Here is a 19,992-nt window from a genome sequence, read left to right on the forward strand (position 1 = left end):
GCTTTGTAATGAGATGAAGGGGACACAGGGGCTGGGTTTTCTGGACTAAGACCAAACTGCACTGGAAGCAGAATAATAGGACCACTAGAATCACATGTTAAGAGTTCTGAGAAGGGCTAGCTTGGAGTCTCGGGCGCAGAGCCCTCCACTGATGTCCACCCTTACAAAAACAGCCAAAAGAAATCGCCCTTGACAGCCCTGTTAGTCAGTGCTACTAAAAAGAAGAGAATCAGCCGGGCAGCCAAGGCTACACAGAGAAACCCTGTCTCAAAAAAACCCAAAAAACCCAAAAAAACAAAAAAACAAAACCAAGAGAGTCAGGCATGGGTGGTGCGTGCCATTAGTCCCAGTACTCGGGATAAAGGCAGAGACAGGTACATCTCTGAGTTCTAGGCCAGCCTGGTCTACAGAACAAGTCTTAAAACAGCTAAGCTTACAAAGCTACATACAGAAACGCTGATGAGACAGAGACACCCTGCTCCCCACCTCCAAACACCCACCCCCCCACCCCCCCACCCCCGCCAAAAGACAGCACTTGGAAGAGACAAGTTCCAGGCAATCCAGGGCTCTGTTAAAAGACCTTGTCTTTGGGCTGGAGAGATGGCTCAGAGGTTAAGAGCTCTGACTGTTCTTCCAAAGGTCATGAGCTCAAATCCCAGCAACCACATGGTGGCTCACAGCCATCCTGACCCCCTCTTCTGGGGTGTCTGAAGACAGCTACAGTGTACTTATATATAATAAATAAATAAAAAAGAGACCTTCCTTATCTCGAAGAAACAAAACACTGTCCACCCACCTGAGACTCAAGCCTGTCTGAGTTCAATTCCCAAATTATCACCCAGTGGAAGGAGGGACCAACTCTGACCCAGACATGCATGCTCCTACACTTTAATTAAACAATAAGTGTAATTAAGCTTAATTTTTTAAAGCCCCATAACCTTATGACTAGAAACATGTTCTGTGTGGGAAATTTACACAATATAAGAGCTGTGCGTGAGCTGCTTTAGTCGATGATATTGCCAGAGGCCATCTTCCTAGGCGGGACTCTAGACTAATGAAGAAACCGTTGAGTAAGTCTGAGCTGGAAGATCCCCGCCTAAGCAAGCAGCTTCCTTCCAGACTATAGTGCTACATTGCCTGGGCTAGACCAGACCCGCCCTAGGCACCTCCTGGCGCTTTCGCTTGCGCGCACCCTCTAGCCAGTTCCTAGATGGGGGAGGGGTAGAGGCCGGATAAGGCGGGGCCCTGAGATTTAGAGCAGGCGGCGGGTCGGAAAGAAAGCGAGGCCACGTGATCTCAGCACCATCCAGTTAAAAGGAGGTGCTGGGCTCGGACAACGCTAGTACGGGTTCTACTTTTGAGTCCCAGCACCTTCTCCAGTATGAGTGCTGCTCGGCTATCCGCGGCGGCACAGGCCACCGTGTACGCCTTCTCCGCGCGCCCGCTGGCAGGCGGGGAGCCTGTGAGTCTGGGCTCCCTGCGGGGCAAGGTGCTGCTCATTGAGAATGTCGCGTCCCTCTGAGGCACCACGACCCGGGACTACACCGAGATGAACGATCTGCAGAAGCGTCTGGGGCCTCGTGGCCTGGTGGTGCTCGGTTTCCCGTGCAATCAGTTCGGACACCAGGTATGTGATGCGCATGGGTGGCCGTGGGGCTCTAGGCTCCCAGGGGCGGGACACCGCTTATTTTCTTTCCCTCTGGTACTAGTTGGAATGCAGGCCTCTCCTCGGGTACACAAGGAGGGCAACTTCCTAGTGACTCATCGGAAACTTCTGTTTTGCAGTTAGTACATTCTTTCCAAAATCCTAGCACACAAATGCCTTTGTATTCCCTAGGAGAATGGCAAGAATGAAGAGATTCTGAATTCCCTCAAGTATGTCCGACCTGGTGGCGGGTTCGAGCCCAACTTTACATTGTTTGAGAAGTGCGAAGTGAACGGTGAGAAGGCTCACCCGCTCTTTACCTTCCTGCGGAATGCTTTGCCAGCACCCAGTGACGACCCCACTGCGCTCATGACCGACCCCAAGTACATCATTTGGTCTCCGGTGTGCCGCAACGACATTGCCTGGAACTTTGAGAAGTTCCTGGTGGGCCCCGACGGTGTTCCGGTGCGCAGGTACAGCCGCCGCTTTCGCACCATCGACATCGAACCTGATATTGAAACCCTGCTGTCCCAGCAGTCTAGCAACCCCTAAGGCGGTCCTGGTGTCTGGGCTTGGTGATTGCTGGCTGCACTCTGGGGGGCGGTTCTTCCATGATGGTGTTTCCTCTAAATTAGCATGGAGAAACACCTGATTCCCAGGAAAATCCCCTCAGATGGGCGCTGGTCTCATCCATTCCCGATGCCTTTCCACCTAAAGAAAGGTAGTTTCACCACTAAGAATAAAGTGCTGAATGGCAACGAACTGTTTGTGTGTCCTGTGTCCGTGTCGCCTTTTGGATAGCCTCATAGTCTGGGATACGGAACTCCATCCCGGAGCCTAAACTTCCTTTTGACTGCAGCTTATCCTTTTCTTTCTCCCTGTCCCAGGACATGCTTAAGGGCAGTCCTGAGTCCCTGTTACAGCAGAGCCCTTACTCCAGAAGAGGAAGACGGCAGACTGCCTAACGGTTAAGGCCTCCCTAACCCCACTTCTCCTTTCTGAGTTTTTGCTGGATGAGGAAATGACTATGTGCCCCTGATCACATAAGATTCTAGAATCCAGATCTCTGCCCACAGAACCCTGTTTGGCACAGGCTGTTGCAGCAGCCTTACAGTGTTACCAGCTTCTCTTTGCTTTGCTGCATGAATCCACACTGCTACCCCAGGGCCTCAAGTTATGCTGGGTGTTGGGAGATCCCGAGTGAAAAGGTGGTAGGCAGGCGTATGGTGTGTGGCAGTGGGGGAGGAGGATCTGAGACCAGCCTGGGCCCATTTGAGGCAGGAAAAAAAATAATTGTCAAACCTTGCAGAGTTTACACTGACTGGGAGTGCAACTGTACATTTGGGTCTAGAGTAGGACATATCTTAAAGACCAGCTGCTACTGCTTGGGCCCCACCCCTGTAAATATCTCAAGACACACCTGGAGCTGTTTCTTATCACAACCTCCTGGAGACTGCAGTAACTAGGTTCAGTTGTTTTCTTAGGAACATGAACCCAGAGACTTGTGGGTAGTATGAAGCAATCGAGTTCAGACCAGAAGCTATTGCTATCCTAGTATGTGTGCGTAATTGGTGACTTTAAAGGCCTCTTGCTCCTGAACCAGCTCAGAAAGATATCCCCTGGTTCTAAACAAGAGTATACGGGTGCTTGCAGTTAGGTCGGGAGGAAATGTCCTGCCTCACAGGTACTATGTAATGTTTTTACCGCTGAACCATGTCCACAGTCCTTTGTTGTTTTAAGACTGTAGCTCAAGGTGACCCCCAACTCCCAGCAATTTTGGCTCTGTCTCCTGACTGCTATGAAGGCTGACTGTCAGTCATCATGCCTGGCCAGCCTGGAGTAACATCCTCCTATCTCTACCGATGGTGGGGATTCCAGGCGAGAGCCACTACATGCCCTGGAAGTCTACTTTTGCTTCCTTTGGAGCCCAGGGCTGTCCTCAGACTCCTAATCCACTTGCCTGTTCACTGCCCACTGCCTAAGTGCTGGAATTGTGGACATGTACCACCACGTGTACACAAAAATAGACACCTTTTTTTTTTTTTTTGAGACAGTTTCCTAATGTAGCCCTGGCTGGTCTAGAATTCATTGTATAGATAGATCAGTTTGGCCTTGAACTCACAAATCTGCCTCCTGAGTGCTGAGATTAAGGGAAACTTTTTCAAAGCAATTTTAGCATGTTCTAATGTTTTTAATATGCTTCTGTCTATGTTTTTTAGCTTCTGTTCTACAGCCCTCCAAGCTACCTAACTGGGAAGTCTGCACTTAGTGGCCTCTCCCAGAGCCATCGGTGTGCTGAGCCAGTCTGGTTAGGGATGAGCACAGGCCAGCACCTCAGTGTCAGCCTCTTCCCTCAGGCTGTGGGTGACTCACCCTCACTCATCCACTGTTTTTCCCTAGTAGTTAAGGCCCTTGGGCTGCCTGGAATGGGAAATTCTAAGCTCCTAAGCAAGCTGATCTGGGCTGGGAGGATTCCTCCTCAGACTGCAGGCTGGAGTCTCACCAAACGAAACTTTTCCAATCCTGTCTTCAGAAACACTCAGAATAATGGCCATTTCCAGTTCAATACTTTCCCAAGATTTCAAAGGCCTCCACACCAACACACACACACACACACACACACACACACACACACGAAATAAATAAAATTCACAAAAACAGTGAACCCTGTAACTGCTTCTGGCTCTGCTCTGTGCCGACCTCCTGAGTCTGCAGTTCAAACAAGGGAGACTGGAATCCCATTGAGCACTTTAAGGGCCTGACCTCTGGTCCACATGACTGTAGGGTACTGCTTGCTTTGGGAACTTGCACGAGGTCACAGACCTTCTGAGAAGCCAATGTGCCCTGTGATTACTTAACTAGGTTCAAAAACCTCCATTTTAGCAATTCTAGCAAAAGTGCTATTTCTGTTTATTTGTTAAAATGACTGTAAAATGAGGTCAGATACTCTGGTACAATTAACCTTTGATCAAATTGCTTCATTCCCTCCTAATGGAGTTCCCCAAACAACAATGTATCACTTTGGTAAAAATTAGCTTCCCCGTTTTCTGTCAGTTCTGAGGACGTGCCCTACTTCCTTAAAACTACCATAAATGGTGTCGATGAAACCACTAAAAACAGAAGAGGAAGCCGCCACCGCCCTCTGATGTAGGGTCTGAGTTAATGCTGGCAACGGCTTTCTTCTTCCATAAAAAACAAGACTAATGGTAATGGATTGTAATTCATAACATTTTTAAAGTCTTTCAGTCTGTGATACCAGAGATGGATGGAGCCCAGGGCTTCAGGCATATGGGACAAGTGCTCTACCACAGACCTAAAGCCTAGGAGCTTTTTATTTTTTTACTCTTTTTGTTTTTGTTCTTTAAAAAAGGGTCTATAGCTCAGGATGAGTTTGAACTGACAGCTCCTCTGCCTAGCTTTCCAGGTAACTGGCTTTGTGGGCATTTATTAGCACATTACCACACTCAGATTCGTTTTACTCCTGTGTGTGTGTGTGTGTGTGTGTGTGTGAGAGAGAGAGAGAGAGAGAGAGAGAGAGAGAGAGGGGGGTGGGGTGGGGTGGGATGGGGTGGGAGAGTTTGTGGCAGGTGGAGAAATTGGCTGGGGATTGAGTCCAGGGCATTCAGCATGGTTGGTGTACCAGTGAAATACATCTTCAAATACTTTTGAGATAAGATATTATTTGCTGAGGCGGGCCTGGAATGAACTTTAGCTCAGTCTGGCCTTGAGCATTTCATCCTTTTAGCTTTCTGATTGTCAGGTACCTCAGGCCCACCTCTAACATTCTCAAAGCACTACATTTGTATTTCTAAGGAGGACCCATTGTCAGTGCTGGTTATGTATACTTTTTCTTTTCTTTTTTTTTTTTTTTGACACAGGGTTTCTCTGTGTAGCCCTGGCTGTCCTGGAACTCACTCTGTAGAGCAGGCTGGCCTTGGACTCAGAAATCTGCCTGCCTTTGCCTCCCAAGTGCTGGGATTAAAGGCATGTACCACCACTGTTGTGCACAATTTTATTTTATTTATTTTGTTTTGTTTTGTTTTTTTGAAGCAAGGTTTCTCTGTGTAGCTTTGGCTGTCCTGGAACTCACTCTGTAGACCAGACTGGCCTTGAACTCAGAAATTCACCTGTTGCTGGGCGGTGGTGGCGCACGCCTTTGATCCCAGCACTTGGGAGGCAGAGGCAGGTGGATTTCTGAGTTCGAGGCCAGCCTGGTCTACAAAGTGAGTTCCAGGACAGCCAGGGCTACACAGAGAAACCCTGTCTCAACGCACCCCCTCCAAAAAAACAAAAAACAAAAGAAATTCACCTGTCTCTGCCTCCCAAATGCTGGGATCAAAGGCGTGCGCCACTACCGCCCAGCCTGTGCACAATTTTAATCCCAGGAGTCAGGAGGCAGGGGCAGGCAAGTTTGAGTTCAAGGCCAGCCTGGTCTACAGAACAAGTACCAGGACAGCCAGGGCTACACAGAAAAACATTGTCTTGAAAAAATAAACAAAATAAATCAAATTTAATTTTTATGTGTATGAGAGAGATTTATTTCTTTTCTTTTCTTTTTAATGTTTATGAGTGTTTTGCCTGAATGTATGAGCATGCCTGGTGTCTATAGAGGTCAGAAGATGGCTCTGGATCCCTTGGAAGTTTAGTTATGCACAGATGTGAGTCTTCCTATGCGCGGGGGTGGGAATCAAACCCAGGTCATACTCAGTAACAAGTACTCTTAGCTGCTGAGCCACCTAGCCAGCTCCTCTCCCTCAGGGAACTTTTATACAAGAGACTCTCAGGGTTGGCCTCCCAGAAATAGTACAGAATTGTCTCCTGGTGGATTGGTGTATGTTTATTTATTTGTATACTTTTCTTTTGTTAAGAATGTATCTCCTGGGTGAGATGGCTCAGTGAGTCAGAGCACTGACTGCTCTTCTGAAGGTACTGAGTTCGGATCCCAGCAACCACATGGTGGCTCACAACCATCCGTGATGAGATCTGACACCTTCTTTTGGTGCATCTGAAGACAGCTACAGTATACTTATCTATAATAATAAATCTTTGGGTTGGAGTGAGCGGAGCCAACAGGAGTGAGCAGGGTTGACTGGAGGGAGCAGAGGTCTTAAAAAGTCAATTCCCAACAATAGATGAAGGCTAACTACTACTGTGTACAGATGCAGTTTGTACTCATATATATAAAATAAATAAATACTTAAAAGAAAATGGGGGGGGAAGGCTGGAGAGATGGCTCAGCGGTTAAGAGCACTGACTGCTCTTCCAGAGGTCCTGAGTTCAATTCCCAGCAACCACATGGTGGCTCACAACCATCCGTAATGGGATCTTATGCTCCCTATTCTGGTGTGTCTTAAGACTTTGACAGTGTACTCATATGAAAAAAAAAAAAAAGAATGGATCTCCTATGACTCAGACAAGCCTCTATCCTACCTACTGTGTACCTTTAACTCCTGACTCTCCTGCCTCCAATTCATCAACAGAGCTACACTGTCTATCTTTTCTTTCATTTTGTTGTTACAATTCCTCCATCTGTTACAATGTGTGAGGGCAAGAGGGCACTAAGCCAGTCTCTCCACCTTGTAGGCTTCCTGGTCAAACTCAGGTCCTTGGATTTGCAGCGGGCACCTTTACTTGCTAAACTATCTCACTGCTCCTCCCCTTAAACTGCATTTAAACTTATTTGGTGTGTGTGTGTGTGTGTGTGTGTGTGTGTGTGTGTGTGTGTGTGTGTGTAGGTCAGAGGGCAACTCTCTTCGGAGTCAGCTCTCTCCTTCTACCTTATGAATCCCCAGGATGAATCAAAAGATCAGGGAATCCCCAGGATGAATCAAAAGATCAGGTCACCAAGCTTGGCAGCAGATGAGCCACCATCTTTGTTTTTCTTTTCCTTTTTCTTTTTCTTTTCCAAGGTCTTACAATGCAGCCACTGGTCTGGAATTTGAGATCCCGCAGCCTCAACTTCCCTAGGGTAGGCGGGCTCACGGACTGAGTCGGGTAGCACTCTTAAAGCTTCAAGGCTGTTTTTTGTTTGTTTGTTTTTTGTTTTTGTTTTTTTTCAAGACAGGGTTTCTCTGTGTAGCTCTGGTTGTCCTGGAACTCACTCTGTAGACCAGGCTGGCCTCAAACTTAGAAATCCACCTGCCTCTGCCTCCCAGGTGCTGGGATTAAAGGTGTGTGCCACTACCGCCCAGCGCTTCAAGGCTGTCTTAAGAACTCCTTTAACGGGCTGGTGAGATGGCTCAGCAGGTAAGAGCACTGACTGTTCTTTCATAGTTCCTGAGTTCAAGTCCCAGCAACCACGTGGTGGCTCCCAACCACCCGTAATGAGAAGAGGGTGTCACCCTCTTCTGGTGTGTCTGGAGACAGCTATAGCGTACTTATTTATAATAATAAATAAATCTTTAAAAGAAAAAAAGAAAAAGAACTCCTTTAACTCTTCCCAATGGATCTGCTATCACTTTAACACAGATGTCCCACAGAGACTAAATTATGTCAATTACCAAAACAAAACAACAACAACAACAAAACAAAACATAAACAGTCTTCTCAAATGACCTACACAGGACAGTTCCCCCTCCACCACAGAACTAACCCGTTTCTTCCCCCTAAAGCTACAGTAATTGGTTCCTAATGGATCTATGTCCTGGGTGCATCTCTGTGCTGTAAAACACCCTCAGGCATTTCACCTCTGTCCCAAACCTCAAATGACTGCCTTCCTTAGACTAGTGGTCCCACTAACTTCCTTTCTAGCTGCAGACCTCCATAAGCTTTTGAACAGTCAGAGCTCAGCTCTCTGGTCTAATCCCCACTTTGACCATGAATTGCGTATTTCAGAAAATCCCCTCCTTCCTTCAGATTTATGCTTCTTCCTTCCAACAGTTTCTTCAGGATCATACTCAAATGATACTAAAGTCAAAGCCTTCCTTTTACACTGCCTGGTAGGCCTACAGTCTCTTGGTTTACATTCTTCAATGACTCCTACCACAGCTCCCCACTGTTGTGCTTTATGGAAGTATAGAAGACCCGTATAGTTAGAGTAGTTGTGAGCCGTCCGACTTGGGTGCTGGAAATCAGGTTCTTCTGGGAGGGGCTAAAGTATCCTTTACCCTGAGCCATCTTCCCATGCCTTGTTTTGAGACAAGCTCTAATCTGCAGTACAGGAGAACAGACCCCAAAAACATGGGGCCTGAGGAGTTCTCTTTCTCTGGAAATCTCCACTGAGGTAAAGTGGGGTATTTGATGATACTATAGGGAACAATTTGAAAACAAATCAGATTAAAGCCAAGTTAATGAATTTACTAAGGATTCACAAAGGAGATCTTTTGGTTAACAGTGTACTGTTCTTGCAGAGAACTCACGCAAGGTTCCCAGCACCCCATCAGACAGCTCATCATCACCTGTAACTCTAGTTTTAGGGAAATCATTCTCAACCTGTGGGCCACAGGAGTCATACATCAGACATCCTGTATATCAGATAGTTATGTTATAATTTGTAACAGTAGCAAAATTACACTTGCGAAGTAGCAACAAAATAATTTGGTAGGGGGTTACTACAACATGAGGAAATTTATTAAAGGATCCCAGCATAAGGAAGGTTGAGATCCACTGCTCTCTGGCCCGAGGGTGGTGCACAAACATTTATACAGGGCACACACACATACACGTAAAATAAATGTATCTTTAAAAAAATATCTGTACTATAATACATTGTGGGAAGGTGAGGGAATTGGGGGTTTGTTCACTTTGTTTTAGTTTTTTGAAGGAAATGCTTTCCTATCCTCCAAAAAAACTGTCTTACTTGCCTTACTGCTAAGAACAGGATTTACCTGAAAAGCAAAGACTCACCAGTGCCTGGGCATCTCCATAGATGGATTTCTCCTTCAGAAGAATCATGCTTTTAAACCTGTTCGAGAGCAAGATTTTTCAATACGTGCAATCTTCTTTTTCCTTCTTCTCAAGAAAAGGGTTTCTTGTAGCCTTAGCTATCTTAGAATTCTCTCGGTAGACCAGGCTGGCCTTGAATTCAGAGATCTGCCTACCTGTGCCTCCTGAGTGCTGGATTAAAAGCCTGTGACATCATTGCCGGGCAGAACACAGAATCATTGTCCAAGGAAAAAATTAAAATGCCTGGACCTCATTCCTATCTCTGTCGGCTTTGGTGGTAGCTACCCTCTCCTTGACCTGGAGGGCTGACAGGATACAAAGTTGTTTAAGACCACTTTGTATTTTGAGTCTATTTATGACTGTTTTTGTTTTTTTGTTGTTGTTGTTTTTGCAGGTGTGGTGATGTATGCTTTTAATCCCAGCACTCTGGAGAAAAGGGCAAATGGGTCTAAGTTCGAGACTAGCCTGGATTACATAAGCAGTTCCAGGACGACCAGCTAGAAGAAACCTGTCTCAAACAAATAACAAATTTCACTATTGTGTGCCTGTTTGGTTAACGCGTGCCACAGTGTCTGTGTCGGGAACAAAGGACAAATTTAAAGAGTCAATTTTCTTCTTCCACTTATACATGGGTTCTGGGGATCAAACCCAGTTGTCACCCACGGAGCCATTAGTCCTTGTTTGAAACAATTGTTAATGGCTGGACCACACCGGACAGTCCAGATCTCAACGTGTCTGTGCGCACCTGGCTATAGGGGCGGCCGAGGCAGTAAATTCAACCTCGTATTTAGGCAGTCTTGCTGCAAGCAGAATGGAACCGAGTGGAAACAAGAAAAGCAGGCGGCAGGCTCCTCCTGCACGAATTTAGCATCAGGATAACCTCACAGGCCAGGATGGAGCGAGTGCCTGACGGGTCGAGGGCCGGCCACACCGTCAGACCTCTCGAGATCGCTGGAGTCGCTCAGACCGAGGGTGGAGGTGGCCGCCGCCTCTGGGCGTCCAGCTCCAGGGGACAGCGCGTGGGGGCGGGGAAAGAGGCGGAAGCCGACGGCGGTGCCGGGCGCGCGCGCGTGCGTGGTTACGTGCGTGCGTGGGCGCGGCCCATAGCACGCCGTGCGCTAGGCGGATGTCCGGGCCGGCTGGGCCGGGGCGGCGGACGAGATGGCGGAAGGCCGGGGCAGCCGTGAGCGACCGGATGTGGAGACCCAGAAGACGGAGCTCGGAGCCTTGATGGGGACCACGCTCCAACGTGGGGCGCAGTGGTGAGCGTCCGCCATGCCCTGCCATGGCACAGAGCATCCGGCCGGATCGCTGGCCCTCGGGCCGGACCTCTTTTCCTAGTTTTAGGTAGAGGCGGGCCGGGGGCGGTGCCTGGAGTCTCTGAAAGAGCGGCTTGACAGCGGCCGCTGATGAAATAAACCCCGGGATCAGCTGGGGGACAGCGCTGACAGGTCTGGGGTTTGTCCTGATCCATCCGGATTCACCAGAGTCTTGGGCCGGCGGGGACAGGGGGTGTAGACTATAGAAAAGGGGGAGTGCTTGGGTCGGCGGGAGCGGGAAGGTGGGAAAGCACTTAACTACCGAAGTCTTGAGCGCTTGATGGTGACCTTGGTGGGGGACGTGTCCACATCTTACAGGCCTCCTCGGTTCCTTAACAATTAAAACCTGGGTAGCAATTTGTGGCTGCCGACACTCGGGAGGTGGAGAGCGGATCAGAGGTAGATACTTTGTAACTTGTAAACTGTGGAACAGAATTCAAGGCCAGAAACTAGAAGCCAGTTGTCAGATGGTCAGGAACAATTGTAGCAGTAGTTAGAGGTAAGAGGGAGGGGAGGGGAGCTTGACTCCTGGAGCAAAATAGAAGATCAAAAGTTACAAGATTTTTGCCAGGCACGGTGGCATATGCTTTACTGTTTTGCAGGAGCAGAGATTGTGGGATTGCTGTAGATTCAGGACCGGTCTCATACAGCGAGCATGACCCCTCCAAAAAAAAAAAAAAAAGTTCCAGGTTTATTAGAGCAGATTCAAATATGAGGCGTGTTAACAGATTGTTAACTAGAAGGGATAGTACTGCACAGTAGAGGAAAAATGCCTGGGTGGTGGTGTTATGTAGGAGAGTCAAACACTAGGGTAGGTTTCCCATTGATTATGACCAAGATGAGGACTGAAAAAGAGAATAGAAATTATGTGTTTGGGGGTGCGGTTTAGGTATTAGGTATACTTTATGGTGTTTAAATCGATCCACCGAAAGGCCAGACAAATAGATAGAGGTACTTTAGAAATTTATTCTGCAAAGGGATGACACATAAAGAATATTCAGGTTGGTGTGGATGTGCATGCCTGTAGTCTTAGTCCTGGAGACGGGATGTTGCTGCCAAGTTTCGGGGCCAGCCTGAGTGAAAGCCTTGGCTCAAAAAAAGAAAAAGAAAAAGAAATTGGTGGTGTGTAATATAATTAATAACTTAGTAAACATAATTTTACTTCTAGAAAGAGTCCATTTTAAATGATTGCTTATGGGCTGGAGAGACTGCTCAGCAGCTAAGAACTTAGATTGTTCTTACAGCCCAGGGGTTTGAGGTCCATCATTCATGTTGGGTGTCTCCCAGCCGTCTATAACTCAAGCTCCAGCGATAACAACTTCTCTGACCTCCGTGGGCACTTGGAGTCATGCTCAAACTCAAGCATATAACCAAAGCATAATTAAAAGTAAAAACTCAGCTCAGGAGTGGTGGCGCACATCTTTAGTCCCTGCACTTGGGAGGCAGAGGCAGGTGGATCTCTGAGAGTTTGAGGACAGCCAGAGAAACCATGTCTTGAAAAACCAAAATAAATAAAATCCTAACTAGGCATAGTGTCATACAGCTTTAAAATCCCAGCATCTGTGAGGCATACACAGGTGGATCTCTGTGAGTTCAAGGCTATCCTGGGCTACATACTGAGACCCCCTCCCCATCTCAAAAGTTAATTAAGCTTTAAAATTCTTTCAGTAATCATTTATGTTTTTGTTTGCTTGGAGTTTAGTTTGCTTGTTTTTTTTTTTTTTTTTTTTTTTTTTTTTTGAGACAAGTTCTCCCTGTGGCCCATGCTGGTTGGGAACTTGAAATGTACGCCAAGCTGGCCTCAAACTTGCCGACCCTTCTGCATCTGCTTACTGTGTGCTAGGATTACAGATAAGTAATAGCACAGCAGCTTTATGTTTTATTTCTTTATGTGTGTGTGTGAGAGAGAGAGAGTGAAAGGGAGAGATTGAGAGGGAGAGAAAGTGTATATGTATGGCACACCTTATGCATGCAGGTGTCTGTGCAGAATAGAAGAGGCTGTTGGATTTCCTGGAGCTAGAGTTGTGCATACCACGCATGGGTGCTGGGAACCAAACTTGAGTCCTTTGGAAGAGCACCAAAGTCTCTTATCTCTGAATTATCTTTCCAGTCGCTTGTTTATTTCTTCCAACAGGGTTTTATTAGGTAACCTTGGCTGGTCTGGAATTCCCTGTGTAGACCAAGCTGGACTAGAACTCATAGACATCCAAGTGTCTCTGCCTCCTGAGTGTTGGGATGTAAAGGCCTGTGCCAGCATGTGTAGCTTTGTTTTGTCTTTTACAGATAGGGTCTCTTGTAGCCAAAGCAGACCACAAACTTACTGTGCAGTGGAGACTGACTTTCTTGCCTGGTCCTTTCAGATGCTATAATCACAGAGGGGGTCACCACAAGCTTCCTTTACATATTCCCTTAGCAGCCATTTCTCTTAGTGAATACCTGGCCTAGATTAGGCCCTCTCTGCCACGTGGGGCTGACTTCTGTTCCTGATGTTGAGTGTGATTTTAGTGGGACAGTAGTGGTAATGCACACCTCTAATCCCAGCGCTCGGGAGGCAGAGGCAGGCATATCTCTGAGTTTGAGGTTAGCTTGGTCTACAGAGCAGGTTCTAGGACAGCCAGGGCTACATAGAGAAACCGTCTTGAAAAGCTCCCTCTACCCCCAAAGATGTGATTTTTGGTGTTTATTGTCTATTACCTTGGTGAGAAGACCACAAGAGGCTTAAGGTGGGTGTCTGGAGAAGAAGATCAAAGGAGAGCTGTAAGACACAAAGCTTTGGTTTTTTTAAAAATGTGTTTGTTTCTTCAGCTGTATTTCATACGAAACTGTTGTTTCTCCCTAGGTATCTTATTGACAGCCGGTGGTTCAAGCAGTGGAAGAAGTATGTGGGCTTTGACAGCTGGGACATGTACAACGTGGGGGAGCATCATCTGTTTCCTGGACCGATTGACAACTCTGGACTCTTCTCAGGTGGAGCAGCCTCAGTTTTCTAGCTGTACTTCTCATGGGGCAGTCAGAGGTCATCACGAGCATGTAACTGTCATAATGTGAAGACATAGCAGTGTGCGTTTATGTCTGTAGGAGACACCTTTGCAGATTATCAGGGAGCAGTCAAAGCAGTTATGTTTCCCTAAGTAACTACTCCTAACAAGAGCATGCTTTTTGTGTTACTGTTCTGTTGCTGTGAAGAGACACTAAGACCAAGGCAGCTTATAAAAGGAGTCACTTACTTGGGGGCTTACTTACAATTTCAGCGAGTTAGTTCAGGCTCATCATGGTGGAGGGAGTATGGCACCAGCAGATGAGTGGTACTAAGAAGAAGCTGAGAGCTTTACATCCTGGTCAGCAGGAAGAGAGAGAGAAAGACAGACAGACAAGCAGGCAGGCAGGCAGGCAGGGCTAGGTGAGGGATTTTGAAACCTCAGGACCACCCTTCAGTGACACACCTACCTCCTTATCCTTCCCAAACAGTCCTACCGTTGGGGACCAAAGATTCAAACGTGCGAGCTTATATGGCCCATCCGCATTCAGACAGTCACATTTTGTAGCACACTAATGTTCTTTCATATTTTTATTTTTACTGTATATGTGCATGATGTAGGATCTGTATGATGCATATGTGCCAGTGAGACACAGAGTGTATGTTAAGGCCAAAGTACAGCTTTATGCAGTTGGCTCTCAGAAGACATCTTACCTGTCTACTTTGTAACATTTTGCCTTTATTTTTTTTTATTTAATTGTGTGTATGCATGTGTATCTGTGAATGAGCTATGCATGTGAAATGTAGTTCCTGAGGATCCAGAAGGGAATTTTGGATCCCTGGCAGTGCAGTGGGTTGAGAGCCACTCAATGGAGGCGCTTAGACCTGCACTTGGCCCTCTGCCAGAGCAGGACGTGCTCTGCACTGCTGAACTACCTCTCTGGCTCCGTAGTTTTCTTTTTCTTTTCTTTCTTTCTTTCTTTTTTTTTTTTTTTTTTTTTTGGTATTTTCGAGATCATTCTGTAGACCAGGCTGGCCTCGAACTTAGAAATCCACCTGCCTCTGCCTCCTAAGTGCTAGGATTAAAGGCGTGTGCCACCACTGCCCAGCTTCTTTTTTTTTCTTTTTTAGGTTTTGGACTTGTATGTAAACAAGAAAAAAGAAAAATCATTTTAAATTGCGCCTATAGTCTGAAAATTGGGAATCATGCCTCCCCCCTTTTCTTTCATTGCTGTGATCAAATTCTTTATGCTGAGCAAGTAATATCCAGTAATTGATCTGGGTGTAGATGTTGTTTTTCTGTTTTGTTTTGTTTGTAAGAAGAAGGTCTCTCTACATAGCCCTGGCTGTGCTAGAACTGAGTATATAGACCAGGCTGCCCTTGAACACACAGAGATCTGCCTGCTTCTGTCTCCACAGTGCTAGGATTAAAGGTATGTGCCACTACATTTAGCTGTACCCACAAAATTTTGACACCTATGAAGTAGGACAAATTGTATATTAAAAGTCATAAAACATCTCTGTACTGACTGTGTTTATCATAGAAATAGTGTAAGGAGAGGTAAAAGGTCAGTGGAGTTGTGACCTCTGACCTCGGCACTGTCCTGTTAAGTGTGTTAGCAGAAGTGATAGATGGTCTATTCCAGGGGCTGTGAGGTTAGCGTTTCCAGGTGCTCCTCAGCTGTGTCCAGAATCTGTAGAGGCAGGCCGGCAGGCAGGCAGGAAATGGATTCCTATACTTACTATATTCCTGTGTGCGTGTGTCTGTGTGTGTGTCTGTCTGTGCGTGCGCGCGCGTGCACTCATGAGTATTCTCTGGTGTAGATGTGTGCATGTGGAAGTCAGAGTGCAGCTGATGGAAAGTGGTTCTTTCCTCTTACAGTGTGGGAACTACCATCTAGGGACCAACTCATGTCCTCAGGCTTGGCAGTAAATGTTACTGTGGAGCCGGCTCCCTCCATTTCTGTTGTTTGTTTTTGCTCAGGCAGTGTCTTCCAGTGCTGCCCTGGCTGGCCTTGCACTTGAGTTAATCCTCCTGCAGTTGCCTCCTTTGTGCTGGAGGTATAGGAGTGTGCCACTACGACTATACTCTTGCTTTATAGGTGGAGCTTTGCTGTGTTCCTTGGTTGGCTTCAGACTTGCTATGTAGCATAAGCTGGCAACAAAATCACTGCTTTCCTGCCTTTGCCTCCCAAATTATGAAATTAAAGTCTTGTGCCGTTGAGTCTGGCTTTCAGGTTTTTAGTTATTCTTCTATTTTTTAGGTTAAAAATGTGTCTGTGTGTGAGACAGGGTAAATTGGTGCATGGCATGGTACAGGGTGTGGATTTAAGGACAATGTCTCTCTTCTACAATGTGGGTTCTGGGGATCAAACTCATGTGGGTATGCTTGGTAGCAAGTGTCTTTACCTGCTGAGCTGTCTTACCAGCCCTTTATTTTTTTCAGTACAGTATCTAGTTAAGGTTCTGAGGTTGGCCTCAGCTTTGTGATGTTTTTTGTTTCAAGTACTAGGCTTACAGGTGTCTACTGCCAGGCTGGCTATTCCATGATGGTTTTAAATTTATTTTAGGTATGGTTTCACTCTGTAGACCAGGTTGGCCTTTAGCTCACAGAGGTCCTCCTACTTCTGCCTCCTCAGTGCTGAGATTAAAAGCCATGCTCTGTCCTCTACCATACCTGGCCTGTTTATTTTTATTTGTTTGGAGTTTTTACTTGCTTTGTTTGTTTTGAGGTGTGATCTTGTATCATTCAGGCTGGCCTTAAACTAACAATGTAGCTGAGTTTGACCTTAAACTCTTACTTCTTGAATCTACCTCCCAAGGAAGATAATTCTATTTGTTTACTTATTTTGAGGCAAGGTCTTGGTATACAACTTGGATACATAGCACCTTTGTAGCTCAGCCTGTTCCAGAGCTGCATGTATACCCCAGTTAAATTTTGAACTTGCAGCCTTCTTAACTCTGAGTGCTGGGATTGCAGATGTGCCCCATAATGTCTGCTTAAGAAGGAAATTCTTTGTTTCTTTGTTGTTTCATGGTGGTGGTGGCAAGATGGCAGTGGAGGAGGAGGAAGAAGAAGAGGGGAGGTGATGGTGGTGGAGTGTCTCTCTGTACTGCCTATGCTGGCCTTAGAATTGACCAGTCCTATTTTAGCCTTCCAGAGCCCGTGGGGTTCTAGGTCTAAGCGTCATGATGTGGGAGTGACTCCTTGACACATGTACTCAGCAGGGCACAGGCCTGTCACCTGCAGAGCAGCCCTTCCCATTTCCACCTGTCTACTAGATGACAGTTTTCTAGGTTTTGCTTTGAAGACTTTCACATAGGCAGGATACCTGTGACGTACAACAAATTGTAGATGTACTTAAAGGTCATCAAGTATCTCTGTACTGACTGTCATAGAAATAGTGTAAGGAGAGGTGGCATGTCAGTAAAGTTACCTCTCCTTGGTTTCAATTATGCATTGACCTTTTCCAGTCCTCCAACTCCTTCTGTAGCTGATTGATCACCCTAGCAACACCTGATCCTCCTGACCCGCGTGCTAGCTAGCTACAGGGGTGACAGGTGTATACTACCATCACCAGCCCGAGACAAGATGCTACTATGTAGACCTGGCTGGTCTGGAACTCAACAGGGATGCACTTGCCTTTACCTCCTGAGTCTGGGATCAAGTATGTGTGCTATCACACCTGGTTCCTATTTAAAAAAAAAAAATCAGAGCCGGGCGTGGTGGCGCACGCCTTTAATCCCAACACTTGGGAGGCAGAGGCAGGTGGATTTCTGAGTTCGAGGCCAGCCTGGTCTACAAAATGAGTTCCAGGACAGCCAAGGCTATACAGAGAAACCCTGTCTCGAAAAACAAAAAAAAAAAAAAAATCATCTGCCTTGGGTTACATTTATTTTTTATTTTTGTTTTTTGTGTTTTTCCAGACAGGGTTTCTCTGTATAGCCCTGGCTATCCTGGAACTCACATTGTAGACCATTCTTTGTAGACCAGAACTCAGAAATCCGCCTGCCTCTGCCTCCCAAGTGCTGAGATTGAAGGCGTGCTCCACCACTGCCTGGCTCTTTTTTTTTTTTTTTTTTAATTTTAAATTATTTATTTACTTTATATGAGTACACTGTCTTTAGACACATTAGAAGAGGACATCAGATCCCATTACAGATGGTTGTGAGCCACCATGTTGTTGCTGGGAATTGAACTCAGGACCTCTGGAAGAGCAGTCATTGCTCTTAACCGCTGAGCCATCTCTCCAGCATCAAGAACTCTTACTTGGAATGTTTAATACCAAGTGTGGTTAAGTGTTGGGGTGCACAGCCTAGTGGTGGGGTACGTGGACTGACATTCATGTAGCTTTGGGTTTGATCCATACAAAAAGTAATCAGATAACAAGTTAGCAACATAGTTAGTCATTTTGTACTTAGGAGCTGTTTAAGTTTTACTCATGATTTCTATAGGGATGGGAGGGTCGCTCATTCCACGGGTGGGACTCAGCGGACACTGCTCTCCTTCCTCCTCTCTGGGTTCCTAGGACTGAGCTCAGGTTGTCAGATCTATATGCCACATGCTTTTACCCCCTGGGCTATTGCAGCACTGTATTGTTTTGAAATAAGGTCTCTCTCTGCAGCCCAGGCTGGCCAGAAATAAACAGTGTACAGCCCAGGCTGGCCAGAAATAAACAGTAGACAGCCCAGGCAGTCTGAACTTAGGACAGTTCTCCAGACACATACTCTCAAATGCTGGGATCAAAGGTGTGCATGCCTGCTGCTAACTAAGGAGCATTCTCAGTTAACATGTTTCTGGTCTGCGGTTGTGCGCATCACACCCGAGGCCTGCACTCTCTAGGCCTGCACTCTGTTTCTGAGCAGCATTTACAGTTCTGGTTATCTGATTACTTTTGTATGGTGTGTCTGAAGACAGTGGATTCATATACATAAAGTAAATAATTTAAAAAATTTTCTTTTTTTTCTTTTTTTTGAAAGATTTATTTATTTACTATATGTAAGTACCCTGTAGCTGTCTTCAGACACACCAGAAGAGGGCATCAGATCTCATTACAGATGCTTGTGAGCCACCATGTGGTTTCTGGGATTTCAACTCAGGACCTTCAGAAGAATAGTCTGTGCTCTTACCCACTGAGCCATCTCTCCAGCCCCCTTTTCTTTTTTTAAAGATTTATTTTATGTGTATGAGTACACTGTAGCTGTACAGATGACTATGAATCATCCGGCTGCTGGAAATTGAACTCAGGACCTCTGCTGGCCTGCTCGCTGCGGCCCCACTTGCTCCGGCCCTGCTCACTCCGGCATAATTCACTGTAGCTGTCTTCAGACGGACCAGAAGAAGGTGTCAGATCTCATTACGGATGGTTGTGAGCCATCCTGTAGTTGCTGGGATTTGAACTCAGGACCTTCGGAAGAGCAGTCAGTGCTCTTACCCGTTGAGCCATCTTGCCAGCCTGGCAGGTTGTTATCAGGCATGCTTGATACCCTAGGTTTATTCCCAGGCTCTGAAAAAAAAAAAAAAAACAACAACAACAACAACAAAACAAGGATATTGAATGACTCTTAGTAAAACAAACTTCTGTTGTGGAGGCCTGTTGTAGAGTCTCATCCCATCATGCTCACGTATCTTGTCCCCACCCCTGCTTTCTTCTGCCATGCTGGGAATTGAACTGAGGGCTGTGGGCATGGCTGCTTGGTAAGAAAATATACACCCTGCACCCCACTCCCAGCCCTCAGTGCCTCATTCATTTGCCTTTTTAATAAGTGTTTCATGTGTAGATGGGATCTGAGTTCAGGTGCTGTCAGTAGGATTGCTATTATAGGATTCATAATTATTAACTATTGTACTGTTTTCTCTCTTTCTCTCTCTGAGACAGTCTTCCTATGTAGCATAGGATGGCTTTGAATTCTATGTGTAGCTCTGGATGTTCTCAGCCTGCTGAATGCTGGGATGCCTGACTTTTGTTTTTTTTTCTTGGCGAGGGTTGAACTCGAGCCCTGCTGGTTAGGAAATTGCTCTGCCTATGCCTGCACTAGCTTTTATCTCCATGTTTCCTAACTGTTTCTTTTATTGTTTCTAAACTCTTATTTAATTCCTGCAATGTAGTTTTGGTTTTTTTGTTTTGTTTTTTGTTTCTTTTCCCTTTTTTTTTTTTTTTTTTTTT

At 46.2% G+C, this 19,992-nt stretch overlaps 2 protein-coding genes across 3 annotated transcripts in view; both read left to right on the forward strand.

Moving 5' to 3' along the window:
* Positions 1-1,294: 1,294 nt before the first annotated feature.
* Gpx1 (glutathione peroxidase 1) lies at positions 1,295-2,407 on the forward strand. Its single transcript, XM_031346399.1, has 2 exons — positions 1,295-1,627; positions 1,838-2,407. The coding sequence occupies exons 1-2, from the start codon at positions 1,382-1,384 to the stop codon at positions 2,195-2,197; spliced, it is 606 nt and encodes a 201-aa protein (XP_031202259.1). The 5' UTR covers positions 1,295-1,381; the 3' UTR covers positions 2,198-2,407.
* An 8,201-nt stretch (positions 2,408-10,608) lies between these two features.
* Positions 10,609-19,992, forward strand: part of Usp4 (ubiquitin specific peptidase 4) — a 47,191-nt gene continuing 37,807 nt past the window's right edge. For both annotated transcript variants that reach the window (XM_031343061.1, XM_031343062.1), the window contains exons 1-2: positions 10,609-10,791; positions 13,688-13,815. In XM_031343061.1, the coding sequence (XP_031198921.1) occupies positions 10,691-10,791; positions 13,688-13,815 (229 nt within the window). In that variant the 5' untranslated portion in view covers positions 10,609-10,690. The remainder of the gene's footprint in view (positions 10,792-13,687; positions 13,816-19,992) is intronic.

This window comes from Mastomys coucha, unplaced genomic scaffold, assembly GCF_008632895.1.
Source record: "Mastomys coucha isolate ucsf_1 unplaced genomic scaffold, UCSF_Mcou_1 pScaffold23, whole genome shotgun sequence".
Classification (NCBI taxonomy): domain Eukaryota; kingdom Metazoa; phylum Chordata; class Mammalia; order Rodentia; family Muridae; genus Mastomys; species Mastomys coucha.